We start from the raw sequence: 18326 nt of genomic DNA, 5'->3' as shown, positions 1-18326 counted from the left end.
TAAAAAGTGCCTTAAATGTGTGTAAAGCATTGAGTTTCTCCACTGTTGTCTTTGGCTGTGTATAAATGTGAACATATTTTCACTTCTGAGGTTAGAAAAAAAAAAGATTTTGTTCCAAATTTCTATTTGCTCTGTCTTCAATCTGCAATAAAAATACTTTTTATCTCAAAAATGTCCAGCATGTCTTTGACAGCACATTAAGAACAATGTCAAGGTTGTTTTAGTGTTAAGAATTGTAGTAATAAGTGCACACAGTGGAGCTGCAATTAGATGAAGAAAAGAAAATTCATCTCCAAGTAGTTTGATAATTTAATTTCATTCATTTTCTGAACCTGCTTTATCCTCAATAGGGTTGCTGGAGTTTATCCCAACTACTTATGGGTGAAGGCGGCGTACACCCTGGACATGTTGCCAGTTCATCGCGGGGCCGACAAGAGACAGTCACTCTGACACCTATGGGCAATTTAGATTAACCAATCAGTGCATGTCTTTGGATGGTGGGCGGAAACCCATGTAAACTCCACACAGGAAGGTCCCACCCCCATCAACTGGTGTTGGAACCAAACCCACGACCATCTTGCTGTGTGCCAGCCCTGCGATGAACACCACCGTGTCGCCCATAATTTAATTTTGCAAGGAAAATGTTGTATTTTGCAGGTTTCATCTCAGATTTGACTCTTTTCTTATTATTTCCGATCAAACATCCACAGCCTGGCCAGTAAAAAGTAGGTACGTGGATTTAACCTTAACTACCACTGGATAATAACTGCACAGCATGTTTCATCTGCAAAATTCTTCCAGTGAGTAGCTTCTCTTTTCTCAAACAACCATCAGTTTGATAGAGAGCATAAAGATTGAACTGTTTCGTGTGGTCTGATGAGTCCACATTGACCCTGTTCCACAGTGATGGTCAAATCAGGGTAAGAAGAGAGGTAGATGGAGTCATTACCCATCATACCTAGCACCTATAGTACAAGCCTCTGGGGTTGCTTTTGGTCCAGTTCAGATCTTCAGTGAATTGGAGTTTGGATGGAAATACATAAGGATATTTATGGTGACATTGCACGGCATAAATGATGCCATGATGAACGCATCTTATAATCACAGCTAAAGGTGATCCAATCAGTGGGTTTTAGCCTCATATATATTACTATGACAACAACACTGTGGTCTTCAGATTGATGTAAGCAGGAATACAAGTCAACACACAAGAGAAAAGCCTTCAAAAGTCAAATATTTTGTTTATTACAAAGTCAGCATGTTGATGACATTCCAAAAAAAGGCAGAAAGGGCAAAAATAGACATTGTTGACAGAAACACAGCCAGTCTTTGATGAGGGATTCAGGTACATGCTACATAACTGCCAGACCAGAGAAAAAAAACAACACACGCATTGGTTAAGCAGAGAAAAAGGCGCTGTATGTTGAAATGATTTCCTTTCCTCATAACTTGATCCTGATTGAAGCAAGGATAGCTACTTAGAGTGAAATCCACTTGTCTGTACTTGATTCGTGTACATACAGCAGATCAGGGTAAGAAATAGAAGCAACAGGTATTTAATGAGTGTGCAAGAGCTGAATAAACACCTATTGTGTTTTGTTTGGGTCATTTTGGTATGAAAAAGGAAATATCTTAGGTAATATCCATATTAGAGGAGCTGAGGATGCAGGAGAAAGAGGTAGCATCTTGAAAATGTTTTGATTTTCATTGAAAACTGGGTCAAACTGAAGCTAAATGTCTGAGCATGACTGTAATCCCTTCAGGTACTTCGATTTTACAGTGCATAATGCGAGTTAGCCCACTGCTCTTCATTATAATGTCAGGCAAGGATATAAATTAGTTTTCTGTGGATGAAAACAGAACAATGGAAGCAGCTCTGATTTATCGACAGGTCTCCATAAATACAAATAAGATAATCACTGAAAAAGACATGAGGACAAGCACACATATAGATCAATTCATTTCATACAGTCACACATCCAAAATGGCAGCATTAGGTTCCACTTTAGTGAGATCTGCTGATTCTCAAACACTATTTAAAAAAAAAAAAAAAATGGTTTCAGAAACAAAAATGTTCAAATTGAAACTTAACAAAAACACAAATTAATTCAGTAGGAATGAACTAATGGCTGAGCTGAAGACATTAGCCAATATGTTTTGTCTGTTTTATCAAAACAGGATGCAAGAGGCATTTTATAACAAACTGTTGACAGACCATCAAAACCCTTCATTTCATGACCAGAAAACAAGCCAAAAAGACAACCGCTAATCAATAATCCATACTAATTCTGAGATTCTCTGTCATATTAGAATTTGCACTTATAAGAGCAGAAGAGGATGAACAACAAGGCACATCTGAGCATAGAACGAAGCCACGGACTAATAAGGCCTTTAATACACATGCTATGGTTCTTCTGAATAGTAAAACATCGTCTGGGTTAGTTTTGCTCAAAGCAGACAAAAGACAGATGTTAGGAGCCAATCATTGCCTTCATGACTTGTTTTCAGTCTAAAACTTTTACCCCCTTAAGTCAGCTGTAATAGATATGAAAAAAGATCAGTTTACCTACAGTACATTGCACCAGTTTCTGGTCAAAAAATTCAATGTTAATACGGGAATAAAAATAGTTCACAGAAAAAAAAAAAAAAAAAAAAAAGCTTTTTCTACTTCCATACAAACTAAGACTTCATCAAAAAAGTGTTTTATAACAAACTTAGGAGGATTTCTTTTAATTAACTGAGCAAAAATTAGCCCTGCAAGCACTGGACAAGAACATGCACTTGTAGCAGCCGCACACCTGAACACAAATCCCTTCTTTCAACCACTCTGGAGAAATTAAATAGAACTTGAGCAGAACACTGCAGCAGATAGTGAACAGGAAGAAGAGGAGAAGCATTTGCTGGTATTCAGACGATTCTCTGACTGGATCTGTTGAAATAAAGCAGTGAAGGTCTGTGCTGGACAGTAATACTGATGCACTGCTACATACTATCACTACCATTTATATGCATGCACTATGAAGAACACGTTTATTGCCCTATTGCACATTCAGTAGAACAGCAAGTTCGTTGAGGCTGAAATTCTTACAGATAACCTTCCTTCTGATCCTTTCCGACATGAAAAAATAAAAACGGTTCATTGCGTTTCTGTTGTTGGCTCATGTACTATTGAGCGTTCTTGAATTTAGATCTGATTTTCAGGTGCAACCATTTTACGTTAAAGCAGATAGACTGATTTCAGACTTTAACTTAAGACCATTCAAAAAAAATAAATAAATAAAATCACAGCACAAACACATATACAGCCGTTTCAAACATATATGATTCACTTCATTTCACTTGTCAGGCACAGAATTCAGAAGTGGATACACAGTATCACCTTGAGTCGAACATGAGTCTGTGACATGTTTTTAGATCCAGCTGAGTTTCAATAGGTCAGGTTCTTTAACCTAAGGTCAAAAATATGATGGTCTTAACTCCTATCCTTGCAAGAGAAACAATTAAAGCTTTAGAAAAAGTAAAAAAAAAAAACATGAACTTTGAGCTACAATCCTTGGGAAAACGCATGGATCCAAATCAGTCAAAGAAAATCAGCTGTAGAGTTTACAGCCGTCCAAACTGCTGAGATCCATTTAGTGCCCCTTCTTACCAGCGTGAGTGAAAAAATTTGGGCTGCACTTGTCTGTTTTATGACAATTTATAAAAAGAAAAACTCCATTTCAGTCTTCCCCCGACCTCTTCAAAAACAGCCAAAGATCGAAAGGAAGTTACATAAAAAGTAAAGATTCATATAATTTATACACAGTTTGAGATTCACAGAGTGTATGGAAGAACTAAGTCACAAAGTCGACAGCTTCTCTCAGCTTTAGAGCCCGCTGCCAGGCTACAAGAAAGATATAAAATAATGGAACTCTTTTGTTTAAATAAATAACAATCTTATGACGTTAAAAAGAAAATAGAATAGAATAAAATGAAATTACTGGGATAAAATATGACACCTTGGATGAGCAGCTAATAAAAATTCCCTCCCAGAAAATAATTTCCTGCACTGATTATTTTGTCTTCTTTTGTCTTTTTTCTTCTTTTTTTTTTGCAAAATATAGGTTTTTTTTTCCATGTTCTTTGCAAGTGTCCGTAAAAAAAAATTATAGTACCAATGAGTCCTCTGTTGAAATATATTCACAGCTGTACAACAGGTCTTGCAAGTGAATTCATGAAAAAAAAGAAAAAAAAAAATCAGCGCATAATTTTTCTTCTACATAAAAAAAGCCTTTTTTTTTTTTTTTACAGATATGGGTTAAAAAGGGTCATAATAAACAATATAAAAAAGAAGACAGAAAGACAGCGCTCGCTAATGAGATTCTTGGAGGTTTGTCTTTTCTTCAATGGCCTGTTTGACTATTTCGGCCAACTTCAAGCGGTCAACTTTATCGGAAAACGCTCGACCTGCAACAAATAAAAAGCAGGTGATTAAAATCTTGACTCGGAACAATTTAATTAACAACTAAATCTATACACAATTAACTACGTGAGTATTGATTTCAACTGGAAAAATACAGTTCTGTGCAAAAGTCTTGGGCCAACATTAGGTTTGTTGGTTTAATGAAGTTCTAAGGACAATATATGAGCATTTCTCAGTCTTTGTATTAAGATACAATCTGGATATATATGAATGTACAGCAATTAAAACAAAAATTTCACAGAAAAAAAAAAAAACTTGTATAAACCAAAAAGGTAGTATTTTTGTGACCCTCCTTTGCATCTAATCCATAAAGACCAACACATCTACTGATCTAAACTGTTGATCCACTAATTCTATCAATCCATATAAATAATTGGTGTAAAATAAAGTTTATCTTTTTTTCATGGTCATCAGATATGACCCATTTGGACGTTCAGAGGCTCCGTAGTTACTGTGGAAACACCGTCATCTTCTACAACATTGATTACCCAGTAAAACCCATGGAGTCGGATAAACGGCAGTAAATGGAGACACTGGATTTATGTTCAGTTAATTAGAGATTTTACTGAGAAAATCACTTTTTCTTCAGTTTTTTTCTGCTTTTGACTTTACTCTGCGCTTTCATGAACATCTACATGATCAGTCAGTTAAACATAAGAAAACAGATGATTTTCACCGGAAAAAAATTCAAAATTCAGAGGATATTATAATAAATGGTGATAAATCACATAGGAAAGGTTAAAAATAGAGAAAAATTCATTTGGGAACTGCCACAGAAGTCAAACTGGCTCCTTACGGGTTAACATATCTTTAACCCTTTTGTTCAGACAATATGAGATTTATTGCATTAATTTTATAAGGTTTTATACCAGATTTAATTCAACACGTCTGATGTTTCTAATTGTTCTGCCTCTTGTCATGGAGTCAGGGGTCAAACTAAACAGGCGCATTAACCTTTAGAACCTGTTTAGGTCAGTTTTTTGTGTCTTTGCAAATATTCCCTGTATTTCCTTGTTGTATCTGAAGAAAAGAGAATGAGAACCAAATACGTACACTCATTTCAACCCTGCAGAAACAGCAAAGCTAAAGGTAGCATAAGACTTTTGCACACTACTGTATATCTGTTTTAGTTCCATTGTATTAAAGGGGTTATATGTAGTATTTCTTTTTTATATTATTAAAAGTGAGGCATAGTGGTCATATCAGATCCTGACAGTACTAAGTCCACATTGTTCTGATGTTTACGTGGGTTCTCTCTAAGTACTCCAGCTTCCTCCCACTATCCAAAGACATGCACCTCGAGCGACTAATTGATCACTGTAAATCACCCATGTGAATGTTAGAGTGGATATTTGTCATCTCTACGTGTCAACAGAAAATGACTTAATCCATCCTAAAATTACCTGTTCACAGTACTTTTAAGATACATCCAGTTGTATTTAGAATAAAGTGCTCTGATGTAACAAAAATATTGATGTACTGCACTGCAGAGGTGTACACTCAATTTATTCGCAGCCATGAGTCTGTGTGTCCCTGTGAGTTTATGTGACCAGTGAAGTGGATCACAGCAGCCTCGAATGCAAACCAACGCCAAAGGGTTGAAGATGATGAGATGCAGAACCAAAGAAAGTGACAATGTAATAAAAAAAAAGAAGCATTAGTGTCTTTCTTGGTAGTTCTTCTAGGTTCAACTGGACTGGTTTTGTTCTTATGAAAATGTTTTTCTCTCATCCAAGAGCCTTCTTCAGTTCTAAGTGGTGGGGGAAACTAGACTTTAAAACCTGTGGGGGAAGTGGTCTGTGTAGGTGTCAATACATATGCTAATGATTTTAAGTGTTAGGGTCGTAGAGAGGGTGTGGGCCTGGGGGGTCAGGGTTGTTGGTGGGTATTGTGTGTGAGTTTTGCTGCGGTACGCAGTGTGAAAGTGCTCTCAGGGTTGTTGACGAGGGGTTGGATCACTGTCTAAATCTTGCGAGGGGGGGTTGCTTTCAGGTGAGTCCAGGTGTGGAAGCTTGTTAGTTGAAAAGGTTTGGGAATGTTGTTTAAAATTGTGTTAAAACCTATAATAATAATAATAATAATAATAATAATAATAATAATAATATTATTATTATTATTATTATTATTATTATTAATAAATAAATAAATAAATAAAAATAATACTTAAATAATAATAATACTAAATAATAATAATAATAATAATAATAATAATAATGACCTGGGCAAGAACCTACACATACAAGCAGCGCTGTCATTTTCACCACTGGACACAGCTCAAAAGTAAAAGAATGGAATTTAATGATGAAATCACAGCGTTTCTTCTTCTTCACAGGTCAGTTTGCTTAAGAGGCTTATGAAGGTATAAAGTTATTATGTTTACTAAGGTCACTGTTTGTGTTGAGCCACAGTTCAAAGTAAGCTGAGACTGTTCTGACCATGTTTGGACGATTCCAAATGGATCTTTAGTACAGCTACTGACAACACAAACCATACACAAAACAGAGGTGGTTTGTGGTTTTACTATGTGTTTTCGGTCTGAAAACAGAGCTAAGCTAACACAGCTATAATGTAAACTATTAGGGGATGCGGCACGTGAAGATTATAAGATGCAGTGTTATTTTGGCCGACTGTCAAAATGACTGACAATGAGTTTTTGTTTGAAGAAATAAAAGTTAATGATCCCATAATCCATATGTGTGTAATCAATGACCTTTTTACTTTATTCAGTGAGTGATACAGTCTGTGCAACATTAGTTGGTGGCTGGTGCATTAAGGTACAACACTTTCTGCTGGTGTTAAAAGTTTGGAATATTAATACTACATATAACCCCTTTAGCTTTTAAATAATGTTAAACAATGTGAATGTTTGCTTATGATGAGATATAATTTTCCCATCAGGCCATTCACTGCCTTGTATTCGTTATTAAACTTGAAAGTATAGGGAGGCATTATACATAAATATGGTAATAATGGTAAAAAGCACCACTAAATAACAAAAGGAACATAACAAAAGCTCTTCCTGTAATAAACAACCACTTGTGCCTCAGTTACATACATATAAAAATAATTTATTTGAACTGGTAACTAGAGACAGCTGAGTATGAACATATAAATGCGATGAAGATTAAAAACTACTTAACACCGACCGTCCCAGCTGAGTCCCTGCAGACCGTCTCTCAGCAGTTTACAGTCCCTGTTGAACCTCCAGGCTTCATACATCACCTCGTTCAGCTTCTCATCCTCGTTTTCTCCTGCGCACACACACAAATATTCACTTCACAAGCTGCTCCGTCTCTTTGTTGAAGCCAATTATCTTTGGCAGAAACGCAGCATTCAACACAAACCTCATTTTGCAGATATATAATACATCGGTGTTCATATGTCGCCGTGTGCTAAAACTACGGGGTTATCTAAGCGTTACAGCTGCCAGTGTAAATTCAGTAAGTCAGGTATCTGTCATTATAAACAATTAAACAGCAGTTTCCTGTGCGCACTGACAGTTTTCATCTTCACACAAAATGTTTTTATGTTAAATAGAGATGACTGACAGTTGGCTTTGCTGGTTTGCACTGTTATTGCTGCCACTAACAGCAAATTTCTCTGTTTATGTTACAATATAGAGCAATAATGGCAGTCAGTTTTGGTCTACATTATAAACATGATCAAATGCCAGCTTTCATGTGATATCACAATGATTTTACTAACCAGCTTGTGGTAAGATACATTGCGCAATGACATCCCGTAATTTTTCCAGTGCTACGTTGGAGTCTTCCCCTCCGTTCTCTGGGTCGTGAATGAAGAAGCCATCACTGGGTTTGGGGCTGTAAAATGGACACAAAAACATTTCTTTATCAAATACAAGAACTTACAGTAGATATGCAACATTAGAGCAGAGACTAGAGATATCTGCGCTGATGGGACATTTTACAAACTGAGTATTTGCAGAATTTGGCTCAGATAATGCTGAATGGATAACACTGGACTCAAAACAGGGATTTGTAATATTGGAAGAAATTATGCATAGGTTTCACTAGGTTTTCAGTGCTATCTGGATTCTGATGATGGTAGTAGCATTTACAAATTTTCAAAGGAAGTTCTTCCCCATCTTATTTTCCACTATATAAATATTTCTGATATAAAACTGTTAAGATTTATTGTTCTTATGTCAAAAGTCATTTATATTCATAACAGCAGTTTCCCTAAATTTGGGGAAGACTTTCACACAGCTTACCAATATCATTACCATATGTGTGAGTAACAATATGGAAAAGCTAGAGCACATAATAAATAAACATCACCAAAGATGCTTAATGAGAATGAAGTCGTCCACTGGGAACCAACTACAATCATTAGATGTGGAGAATTGGTTCAGTTAGTTTTCATGCTCAGCCCATTAATTTTGCATTTATTTGGCCTAGGTTTGTCCAAAATGGCTTTAGTCCTGCACGAAAGGCTTATAATGGACCGGAAAACCCCTACACGGATTAATTACTTTGTGCTTAAGTATTCATGTATTTATTACTTTGATTTAGATGTTCATTTTAAGTTTTGGACTCTAAAATTATTCATTTCTGACGGGGTTTATATCATTGGGTTAATGTGCCATCACATTTTCCCCAGTATGAACGATCATCCGATCAACCTCCACTACAGACTGATGCATTAGAGGCCTAAGCATGAGAATGAGAGTAATGCTGTCCAAAATAACCCACTCACTAAACCCATACTAAAGTGAAAGATCAGACCAGTAACAATAGTTTATGCTCATGAACTCTGATTCCTTTGGAACCATAGTTTTGAAATCCACTTCAAAATATGGAAACTTGTTTTTACATGCCAGCAGTTTTCCCAGATACAAAGTATTAAAACCTGATTTTTTGTTTTGTTTTTTTAGATAGCAAGGGGTCATACCCTAGTAGTTTCCGTTTCCTGAGGATTGGGTTGTTGACAGAGTTTAGTGGCTTCAGGCTGACATTTAGATCCTGTATCCTCATGTTGGCCAACTGCTCTGCATGGGCCTGTTGGATACCAGCAACTACAGCCTGAAGGTAGCAAGGAAAAAGAACAGGAAAAAACCAAAACAATAAATAACAAAACAAGACAGGAGGTCAACTTGTTATAATACAACTCTCCTTTATAGTCACAAGTGATGTATTTGTGCAGGAACAGCAGTGTGACTCCATCACAAATGAATGCGACTTTAGAAAAGCACATTGGAAAAAAAAAACAGAAGGGACAAGCTGTGTCTTTAACTTTCCAGCTACCTTATCCATCATCATCTGGGCAGAGGGCAGTACGTTGTCGAGGGCCTCTGTGCAGTTGAGCCAGGGGTGAGCCAAGACTCCCTCAATAGTCAGCCTCTCCTCTGGCTTCACCTTCAGCAGCCTGTAGAGAACAGATGAGTAGAGGCAACACCGATTACAGGACAGAAGAAAAATGAATGAGCGGGGATGACAGAGGAATGGAATGAATGAAAGTGACAATATATACAAAAAGGAGGATAATATACTGGCATAACAGATGGGAATAAAATATAAGACGCATAGCAGTTAATAAAACAACATGGAAACACATTTTAGTAAGTAACTTAAAAAAACAGCACCAAAATAAACTGATCAAAAAGAATCAATAGGCTTTTCCATCTCTACGTTAACACCAGAAAACAACAACCACAATCTGTTTTGAAAGTCTAAACAAACCAATTAATCTATTAATTTCCAAACTGGCATGTCTAAAAGTAAACTTTTTAACAAATTCATTAAAGTGTACTTAATGTGAGTCAGCAGACAGGAAAAAGGACAAAGACTTACTTGCGTACGATGTCCTTCGCCATCTCAGAGATCTGGCTCCACTCATCTTCAGGAAAGTCGAAACTGCCGGTCATAATTTTCTTCCTCATGTCCTTTGGGATGGTGCGACTGTGGTGCTTAGAGTAGAACGGAGGATAGCCACACAGCATCACGTAAATGATCACACCGAGGGACCACAAGTCACAGCTCTGGTGAAGGACGGTGATGGATGAGGCAAAAAAGAAAAGAGATTTGCATCATGTAGAGGAGATGCTTAAAGGTTACCTTTGCACAGACTTGAACACCAAATTTAATTTAAGAAACTGACGTTGCGATGCATGTAAAGAGAATCATAGGATTAAAGTCTCACCTTGTTATAGGTATAAGGGGTGGGTGAGGTAGGTATGATTCCAGACTTTTCTTTCTGGTGTCTTCTTTGAGCCTCAAGTACCTGAAAACATCAGAAGAAAATACATCATTAAAGTATAGTTGCTGCAATGTTCTATGATGTTAATGAACAAGGAGTAAACATGAATGTTTAATGAGCTGGCTGGCTGTTTACCTGAGGTGCTACGTAGTAAGGGGTGAACTGAGGGGTCATCAAGTCTCCTTGATCAATTTTGGCAAAGCCAAAGTCACACAGCTTCACAGGAGCATCCTGCAGAGCAGAGAAAACACATCAGAGAGAGGCATAATGTAGACTGAGCACACAAACATACTTCAGTGGCATCTTATTTTCTGAACAGGAATACATTCAAGTTTGTTGCAGAGAGGATTGATTTTGAAATACGGCTCAGTACATAATCTAAATGATCTATGCCCAACTCTGCCAAATACAAGCACTCTTTCCTTCTTCCAGTGCCTGAAAAATAAAGTGCTCAATCCAGCAACATTTCCTTTCATCTGTAGTTTATAGGTATGTTGAGAGTTTAATTAAATTAGCAGTGGCACCAATCATGATACTAATGGGAGTAGAGTTCAGTGTGTGCAGGATGAAACAGCAGTATTTAGATGTATATGTTTACTCTCTGAGAGGCTCCAGCTACTTACCAGGGAGTTGTCCTTGAAGAGCAGGTTCTCCGGCTTCAGGTCACGATGTGCAATATTTAAAGAGTGACAGTGTTCCAAGGCTTGACTGATCTATGGGAGGGAGGACACATGTGGTTTAGACTGCTGCGTGTTTGAGAGTCAAAGCATCTTTTAAGTGCTTGTTTGGAGCTGGTGTGTGTTGCCTCTTTTGACCCTGTGTGTCCCTGCTGAACTACAGTCAATCCTATATGTATATATCAGTGTGTGTGTGTTAACTTACCTGCTTCGTGACCTGACTGGCCATCTTTTCAGTAAAATGCCTGTGCTGGCTAATTCTGTGGAACAGTTCACCCCCCTCCATCATCTCCATGACTATAAGGAGCCTTGCTCTGTAGAAAAAAAAATGAAGGGGATGTGGAAGTTCAGAAGAAACAGCACAAGAAAGAAGATGAATTTCTAAAAAGAAATTCGAGGGGCTGTACAGATTTGTATGCCAACACACAAAGCTTTTTACCTTGGACTGGACTCATGAGGGAATTGGACACTGTTGGCATAAACCTCCAGGATTTGCACAATGTTTGGGTGGTTGGCACACATCATATGGAGACGAACCTACGGGGGGAGAGCAACAATCAGTGTGAATAAACGCCACTGAAACATGCAACATGCTAATGTAAAACAGTCTATTCTTAATATAATTCTAGTCCAATAGAGCATCTAAAACTTGAAACTATAGCAAAAACAATATTAAACATACAGATTGTATCATTATTTCACTTTGCTGTTGCATGTCAGTATAGAGCAGATGCCAAGATTTAAAAACCTGCCAACAGAACAACTTATTTACAGGCCAAAAACAGACTTAAAAGAAAAAAAAATAATTAAGGTATTTTGTTGTTGATGCAGTTGCCCACTGTGTACTGATGCAACAATAGATATTAAAACAGTACTTTTTCTTAAACTGTGAGGTAAAAAGCACTTGATTTGACAGACTGCTAATAAGATTAATTGGCTATACAAGTCTGAAACTAAAAAATGCTGTGAATACTATGTAGGCTTCTTGTAACTCCTTAACAGACTGCCAATTTGATAATGAGCATATTATAACATGCACTGAACAAGCTGAGAAAATGAATGCATGAAAGCTGTTAACCCAAAATGAAAACTATGTAATTATTTTCCCAATCCACAAATGAGCAAGTCTATGTTAACAAATGTGGTATACATATAAGACACACCTTTATTTGAAAAAAAAAAAAAAAAAAAAAAAGACTAATGAGCCTGCAGGGATACAATGTGGTGGTAAGAATCTGTGTTTTCAGCTGACAGTGACAGCTTTCACAGTTTAGCTGCTTGGGTGAAGCAAGTCTGCTGCTTGTTTTGACTGCATGTCTCACTGCTTAACTGCTGCATAAGCTGCTTGATCAAAACAGACGGCTGCTAATGACATGGAGAGGCTACTAGACGTGCTAAAGTAAGGCAATGTTAAGGGCAAAAAAAACAAACAGCAATTCATACAGAGAGAAACACCACAAGAGACTGGCTGACACATTAATAAAGATGGACAACAAACAGGCAGACAGAGCGAAGTGTAGAGACATGGCCAAAGTCAACAAACCCTGTGCATTAATCAAAACCATGAACATGTTTTCTCTAACCTCATTTCTGGCCTTGGGACGATCGATGAGGATCTTCAGGGCCAGGCGTTCCTGAGTTGACTTCTTCACACAGACTCTGAACAAGAACAAAACATCAGTCAACACACATCTCGCTCAAAATGATAACATCATCTGCGGCTCTGATCATATTTACACAGAATCAATAGGAAAGCCCTGTCTGGTGAGGATTTTCTTACTTTCAGGGGTTTCTGTTACCAAACAATTACTCTTTGCAGAGACATTTCAGGCTTATCCAAGTTATTAGTTAATGACGCTGTCTGTATATCGAATATATAACCAGGAATGCAGCCAGTAGTATAAAGTAGTAATAAAGTGTGGAGTTACTTTCCAGTGTATGCAGCCACTGCTTGTTCCAACTGTTCATTGAAGCCATATGAGGTCATGTACAGGTTGCACAGCCACAGAAATAGAAGAACCTAGGCCTTTGCAACAAATGGAAGTATTTAAGGTGTTCTGTGAATACACTTCATGTAACCACGCAAATTTGAAATAACATTTATGCAAGACCAAGAAATGTCTCTGTTTAAAGTTACAGCATGATGATGGTTTAAAGGTTATCATCTAATTATATTGAATTAGCTGGTAGTTTTATGATTGGTATTTTGAGGCGGCCTTCTTAATCTCCTGGAAATACATTTATAAAATGACATTTGATTTCATGAGCACAGAGAAGCATCATGTATTTTTCATGATCAGAAGGTTAAAATTCAATTGAATTAACATTTTCTGGTAAATGGGTGTCCTGCTAAATCTTAACACAGCAACGTTAAACAGATTAAACATTTAGTTAAGTTTGTCTCTATACCCTAATGCAGTCTGTGCAATATGGATACAAATATTCTCTTCTGGAAAGTCTGTGTAAGAACCAAAATATTCACTTTAAACAATAACCTGTGGTCCTTAAACGCAGCTTACACTATTAAAGCATTACTGGAAGAAACACTCTGCTTCGGCCAAAGTTCAGTTACTGGGAAGCAATACCAACCTAATGAATCACAGAGTTGGACAGAAGGGGGGCTGGGTGAGTAAAGGACTGAATGTGTTATGAGCCAGAGAGAGAATGAGCAGTTGGTGAATAAGAAAATCCAAAATATTCCTATTAGGCAATAGGCTCATGAATCATAGCGAAATACAGACACAAATAAAATAGAAGGGCTGAGTAAGAGGTGTCAGCATGAATCACATGGCTTCCGAATGTGTTCAGAGTGTTAACAGGTCAAATTTTTATTTCACTTGAGGCCAAAGCTTAACACATTAGGAAATCTCACAGAACTCGCAGATGAAAACTCACTCTATTTTCTGGGCAAGAGGAATCAGAGACCATCTGTATCTATCTAGAATCAGTAGTGAATTCACACTTGTACTATATTAACAACACATGCACAAAACAGCACAGTCTACCTGTGTAAATATGCAGAAATGGAACAAAAAAGGAAGACAGGGTTCCCTCTATAAGAGTATAGGTTAACAATGTTTATAAGCGAAGAATGTGGTGATGCATAGACAGCCTAAAGACAGAAAACAGGGTGTGTGTTGGACAGAGCTAACACACACGACAGATGCCAGCATCAGCCACAGTGTTAACAGAGGAGGGCTGATGAATTCAAGAAGCAGCGAAGAACATCTCATTAGTAAGAGACAAAAGAGACAACTTCAGTCTGTTCAAGCCTATTGCTGCTGCTCCCCATCTGTATTTCAAAAACACTTTTCTGCGTTTTAAAAAAAAAAATAAGAGTCAGCATAGTGAAACAGTAGAACATTAGGTTTTATCATTGATCATTCATGCCTTCAGAAGCATTCAGTCAAACTAGATATAGCTGAAAAAACCTAAGTGGTTTTGCATGTTCACAAAGTTTAGTCTGTTGGATGTGAGCCAAATTCTGTGGGGGAGACTTTTTCCACAATAAGTTGTGGTGTCCTCAGTTGGAACAGACAACCTGCAAAATGACTTTAAGCAGGGGGTTGTGGACCAGAGGACAAAGGTGTTGTGTTGGATTCGAGCCCAGGATGCTGCAGTTACATAGCCTGTGTGTGAGCCAGCTAAGCCACCACCAACAGCAACATAGCACAGGTGCCAAACATCTCCAATAGCAAACCTAGAGTGTTGACAATAAGCAGCTCAAGTAGTCTATTAAGCCTGGTCAAGTGACAAGGATCAGGCTCCCACATATTCTTGATATCTGTTAACGTGTCACAGATAAGGTGAAATTGTTGAAGTGATGCCACAGAGAAAAACAAACTGAAACCACAGGAGAAATATCCAGCAAACAGCAGAAATCTGTAGGAAAGTTTTAGCAGGAGCCACAAAGTTTGTCCACTCAACAGCAGCAAATAACATTCATTTCCCCTGAAATCATAGCAGATGGTGTGCCAAAAATGTATAATTTGCCACCAACTATCCTCTGCACTCTGTAGCAGCAGAACAGGCATGTACTAATGCACAAATACAGGCAGTATTCCAGTATTTAATGTTCGATATCCAAGTGTATCATGGGATAGTGGTGCAGACAGCAACAACATGACATCAATTTGATGAAACAAAGAGATAATTATAGCAGAAAGGATAATATACAGAGAAAATAGAAACCTCACTGGGCGTCAATGTATTTCTTATCACCCTCTCACACAGACACACACCTGACAGGTCCACTAATGCCAGCTCCCAACTTCTGGGTCCAGTTGATGTTGTACTCATCTAGAATGGATGTCTCCTGTCAAGGAAAGAGAACAAGCATGTTAACAAATAAAATTACAGTCTGTCTGCCTACTGCTAGTGCTCTGCAGGCAAGGAAAACAAAAAAAAAAAAATCCATATTCAACCAACAGCCCACTGCCACCACACCAGTACGCATTTAAGGAACTGTAATCTTATCCATCATCACTTTCTAGTGTCATGACAGTGCTAATCCCTAACACGCACTGACCTTGAAAACAAACCACCTGGCTGTTATAAAACATGCATATCTACATGAGCTTGGCCACTGCCAACCGCAAAAGGATAATAAAAGAAGGATAGAAGGAAAGAAGTGAGACAATGGGAGATGGCATTAGCACTCATCTGAGTTAAGAACACTCTTTTGTTTAGGCTACAACTCTCCAATACAGAGTCCACTAAACACTGTGCTTTAAATTTTCTCGAGGAACATTTACACTATAACAGCACAATATTTTTAAGTAATGCTATAATTTATAACTATGACTAAGCCTAATATTGACAGCTCTCACAGTCAGTGAGGGCCCCTAGGCTTATTATCAAAAAGATTTTTAGCTTCCAGCTTGTTCATATGTGAGATTTATAGTTCATCATCACAAACCAACCACATACAGTATATAGCGTTACAAAATAAAACATTAAATGCAAGACAACCTTAAATACACTGGCTGTTCTCACATTTTGATCTGCTCCCGAGCTGAATCTATTCTTCAGCTGGATGGCTGTGCAGAAAAGGTTTTTAGTGAACTAACTTTAATGAGTATACCACTTTATGATACTAAAGAGTTTGTGTAAACCAAGATTATTTAGCCCAGCTACTAATCCTTCCTGATAACGGCCCCATTGACCACCCAGTGTGTGGTCCAATTCTCAGTACTGCCCCCCCCCCCCCCCCCCCCCCCCCACTCAACCCAGCATTAACCACAGCTAACTCAGCTGTGAAAGTAACATCCCAGGTCACTAGAGATCACATTTTATTGCTGACATAGATGCTCAAGCAATGACGCATTGAGGGGAGCAAACTGGCAATGAATCTCAGAGACTATGTGGAAAATGAATATGGACTGGTGCAGAAATTAGGGTCCATGGTGTTAACCTACACATTAATCTAACTGTCAAATCTTAAGCAGACAAAGCTCATTCCCAAGCGACAAAACTAGAATAGAAAAACATTTCCACAACACACTTAAGCATGTACCATATTTTCTCTTCTTTGTCAAAGGATGCCATGTGCGACCACCATGGGTCCATCTATGGCCCTGCTTTTCACTTATGTTTTGAGGAATTTCAGCACGTGCGTCATTGTTAGTGACAATAGGCATAACTTTGTGTGAACCAAGCCAAAACAAGTAAAAGCAATAAAATCAGTCTATGTAAGTTATCAATTCATGAAAAAATCACTCCTAACAATTAGATGAGTGCTAATTTTAGAAGTTTTTGTATGCAAACATGCTAAATGTATTCCTTATTTCATGCCTAAGAGTGATTAGTCTGGCCTGGCCTTAAAGTATTAGACTTACCTTGATAAATTTATCTGCGTTGTTATCCTCCGACATGGTCTTTGGCTCTGGACAGTTTAAGCCTGTCTCGCCTCTCAGACAGTTGACAATGAAAACAAAGTCTGACCTTTACCAAGTTTAGGTCTTGCAAAGCCGGGCAGGACCAAGGCTTATTATATGTTTAGTGAACGCAGAGATAGGCCATTGGTGCAGAATGATATTCGGCAACCGACTTGCCACAGTGGGGTTGGGTTCGCTAGACAGAGTAGACCTGAGGTCTCCCAGCCGGTGCGGTATAGCTTCTTACCAGGCCAACTCGGCTCACAACCTCGGGGTCCGACTCGCTCTTCTAGTCGTCTTGAATTCACGGTAGTGACCATGTAGAGTGCTAGGCTCCGAGCAAGTTTACCAGAAAATACAAAGACAAGTAATCCTATGTGGACTAGCCCACCACCTTTAGAGGGGTGCTGAGCATGGGACAAGAAGTATTTTTAGCCAGCGCAATGAGAGCAACGCTGGTAACGCTGCGAAGACACCGGGGACTGGCTAAATTTCCGTTAGCTGGCTCATTAGCAAGTAAACCGATGTCACTCCATCTTATGGTCAGGGCAGATGATCACACACTGAAGGCTACTGTGAGCCATGCGGCAGACGAAACACGCTGTCCTAAGATGACCAATAGCTTCATTAGACAGTAAGACAGCGAGAGCTGGGCTGACCTACCACAATGAGCACACCGTGTTCCCACAAGCCGAAACGCACAGCAACCTATTATGTCGTCAAGCCGACTTTGCTAACGCGTTAGCGAGCTAGCTCAGTTGGCAAGTTAGTTTGCCAGCTCTACTCAGAGTAACATATTTTAACATTCTTCCGCAAGCCATTGTCATTGGTCACACTGAATAAAACAGTAGTATAAGTGATGGAAAAGGCAGAGGAGAACGTTTTCAGCGGTGATCGATGAGATACACGCATCTCTACGCTATTTTGCTAATCCTATAGCTTCTTGTCAGAGGAATACACAACCCGACTCGGCATTACGCAATAGCAGTCTGTAGAGAACGCCTGACAAAAATGGTCAACATTCTTTTTTTATTTTAAGATTGTGTGTGTTTATGCAGATTTATATACATAAGTAGGAAATTGTCATTAGTTACC

The 18326-nt window shown here is 38.2% G+C and overlaps 1 protein-coding gene across 1 annotated transcript; it reads right to left on the bottom strand.

Moving 5' to 3' along the window:
* Window positions 1-1221: 1221 nt before the first annotated feature.
* Window positions 1222-18193, bottom strand: mapkapk5 (MAPK activated protein kinase 5). The gene is made up of 14 exons (XM_030142663.1): window positions 17193-18193; window positions 15597-15670; window positions 12939-13014; window positions 11795-11892; window positions 11561-11669; window positions 11302-11391; window positions 10814-10909; window positions 10622-10702; window positions 10273-10460; window positions 9727-9847; window positions 9374-9504; window positions 8168-8283; window positions 7609-7713; window positions 1222-4446 (listed from the first exon to the last, which is right to left on the bottom strand). Exons 1-14 carry the CDS (start codon window positions 17226-17228, stop codon window positions 4352-4354), a joined length of 1416 nt encoding a protein of 471 aa, XP_029998523.1. The 5' UTR covers window positions 17229-18193; the 3' UTR covers window positions 1222-4351.
* Between the last annotated feature and the right edge of the window lie 133 nt (window positions 18194-18326).

Source organism: Sphaeramia orbicularis, chromosome 9 (assembly GCF_902148855.1).
Source record: "Sphaeramia orbicularis chromosome 9, fSphaOr1.1, whole genome shotgun sequence".
Classification (NCBI taxonomy): Eukaryota; Metazoa; Chordata; class Actinopteri; order Kurtiformes; family Apogonidae; genus Sphaeramia; species Sphaeramia orbicularis.
Note: the sequence above shows the minus strand (reverse complement) of the source record. Positions and strands in the feature narration are given on the sequence as shown.

Excerpts from the sequence above, each read along its gene's own strand:
- mapkapk5 (XM_030142663.1), bottom strand. The coding sequence starts at position 17,228 with ATGTCGGAGGATAACAACGCAGATAAATTTATCAAG. Across the intron at positions 13,015-15,596 it reads GGCATTAGTGGACCTGTCAG|AGTCTGTGTGAAGAAGTCAA; the intron begins GTGTGTGTCTGT and ends GTTCTTGTTCAG. Across the intron at positions 11,392-11,560 it reads CCAGTCAGGTCACGAAGCAG|ATCAGTCAAGCCTTGGAACA; the intron begins GTAAGTTAACAC and ends TCCCTCCCATAG.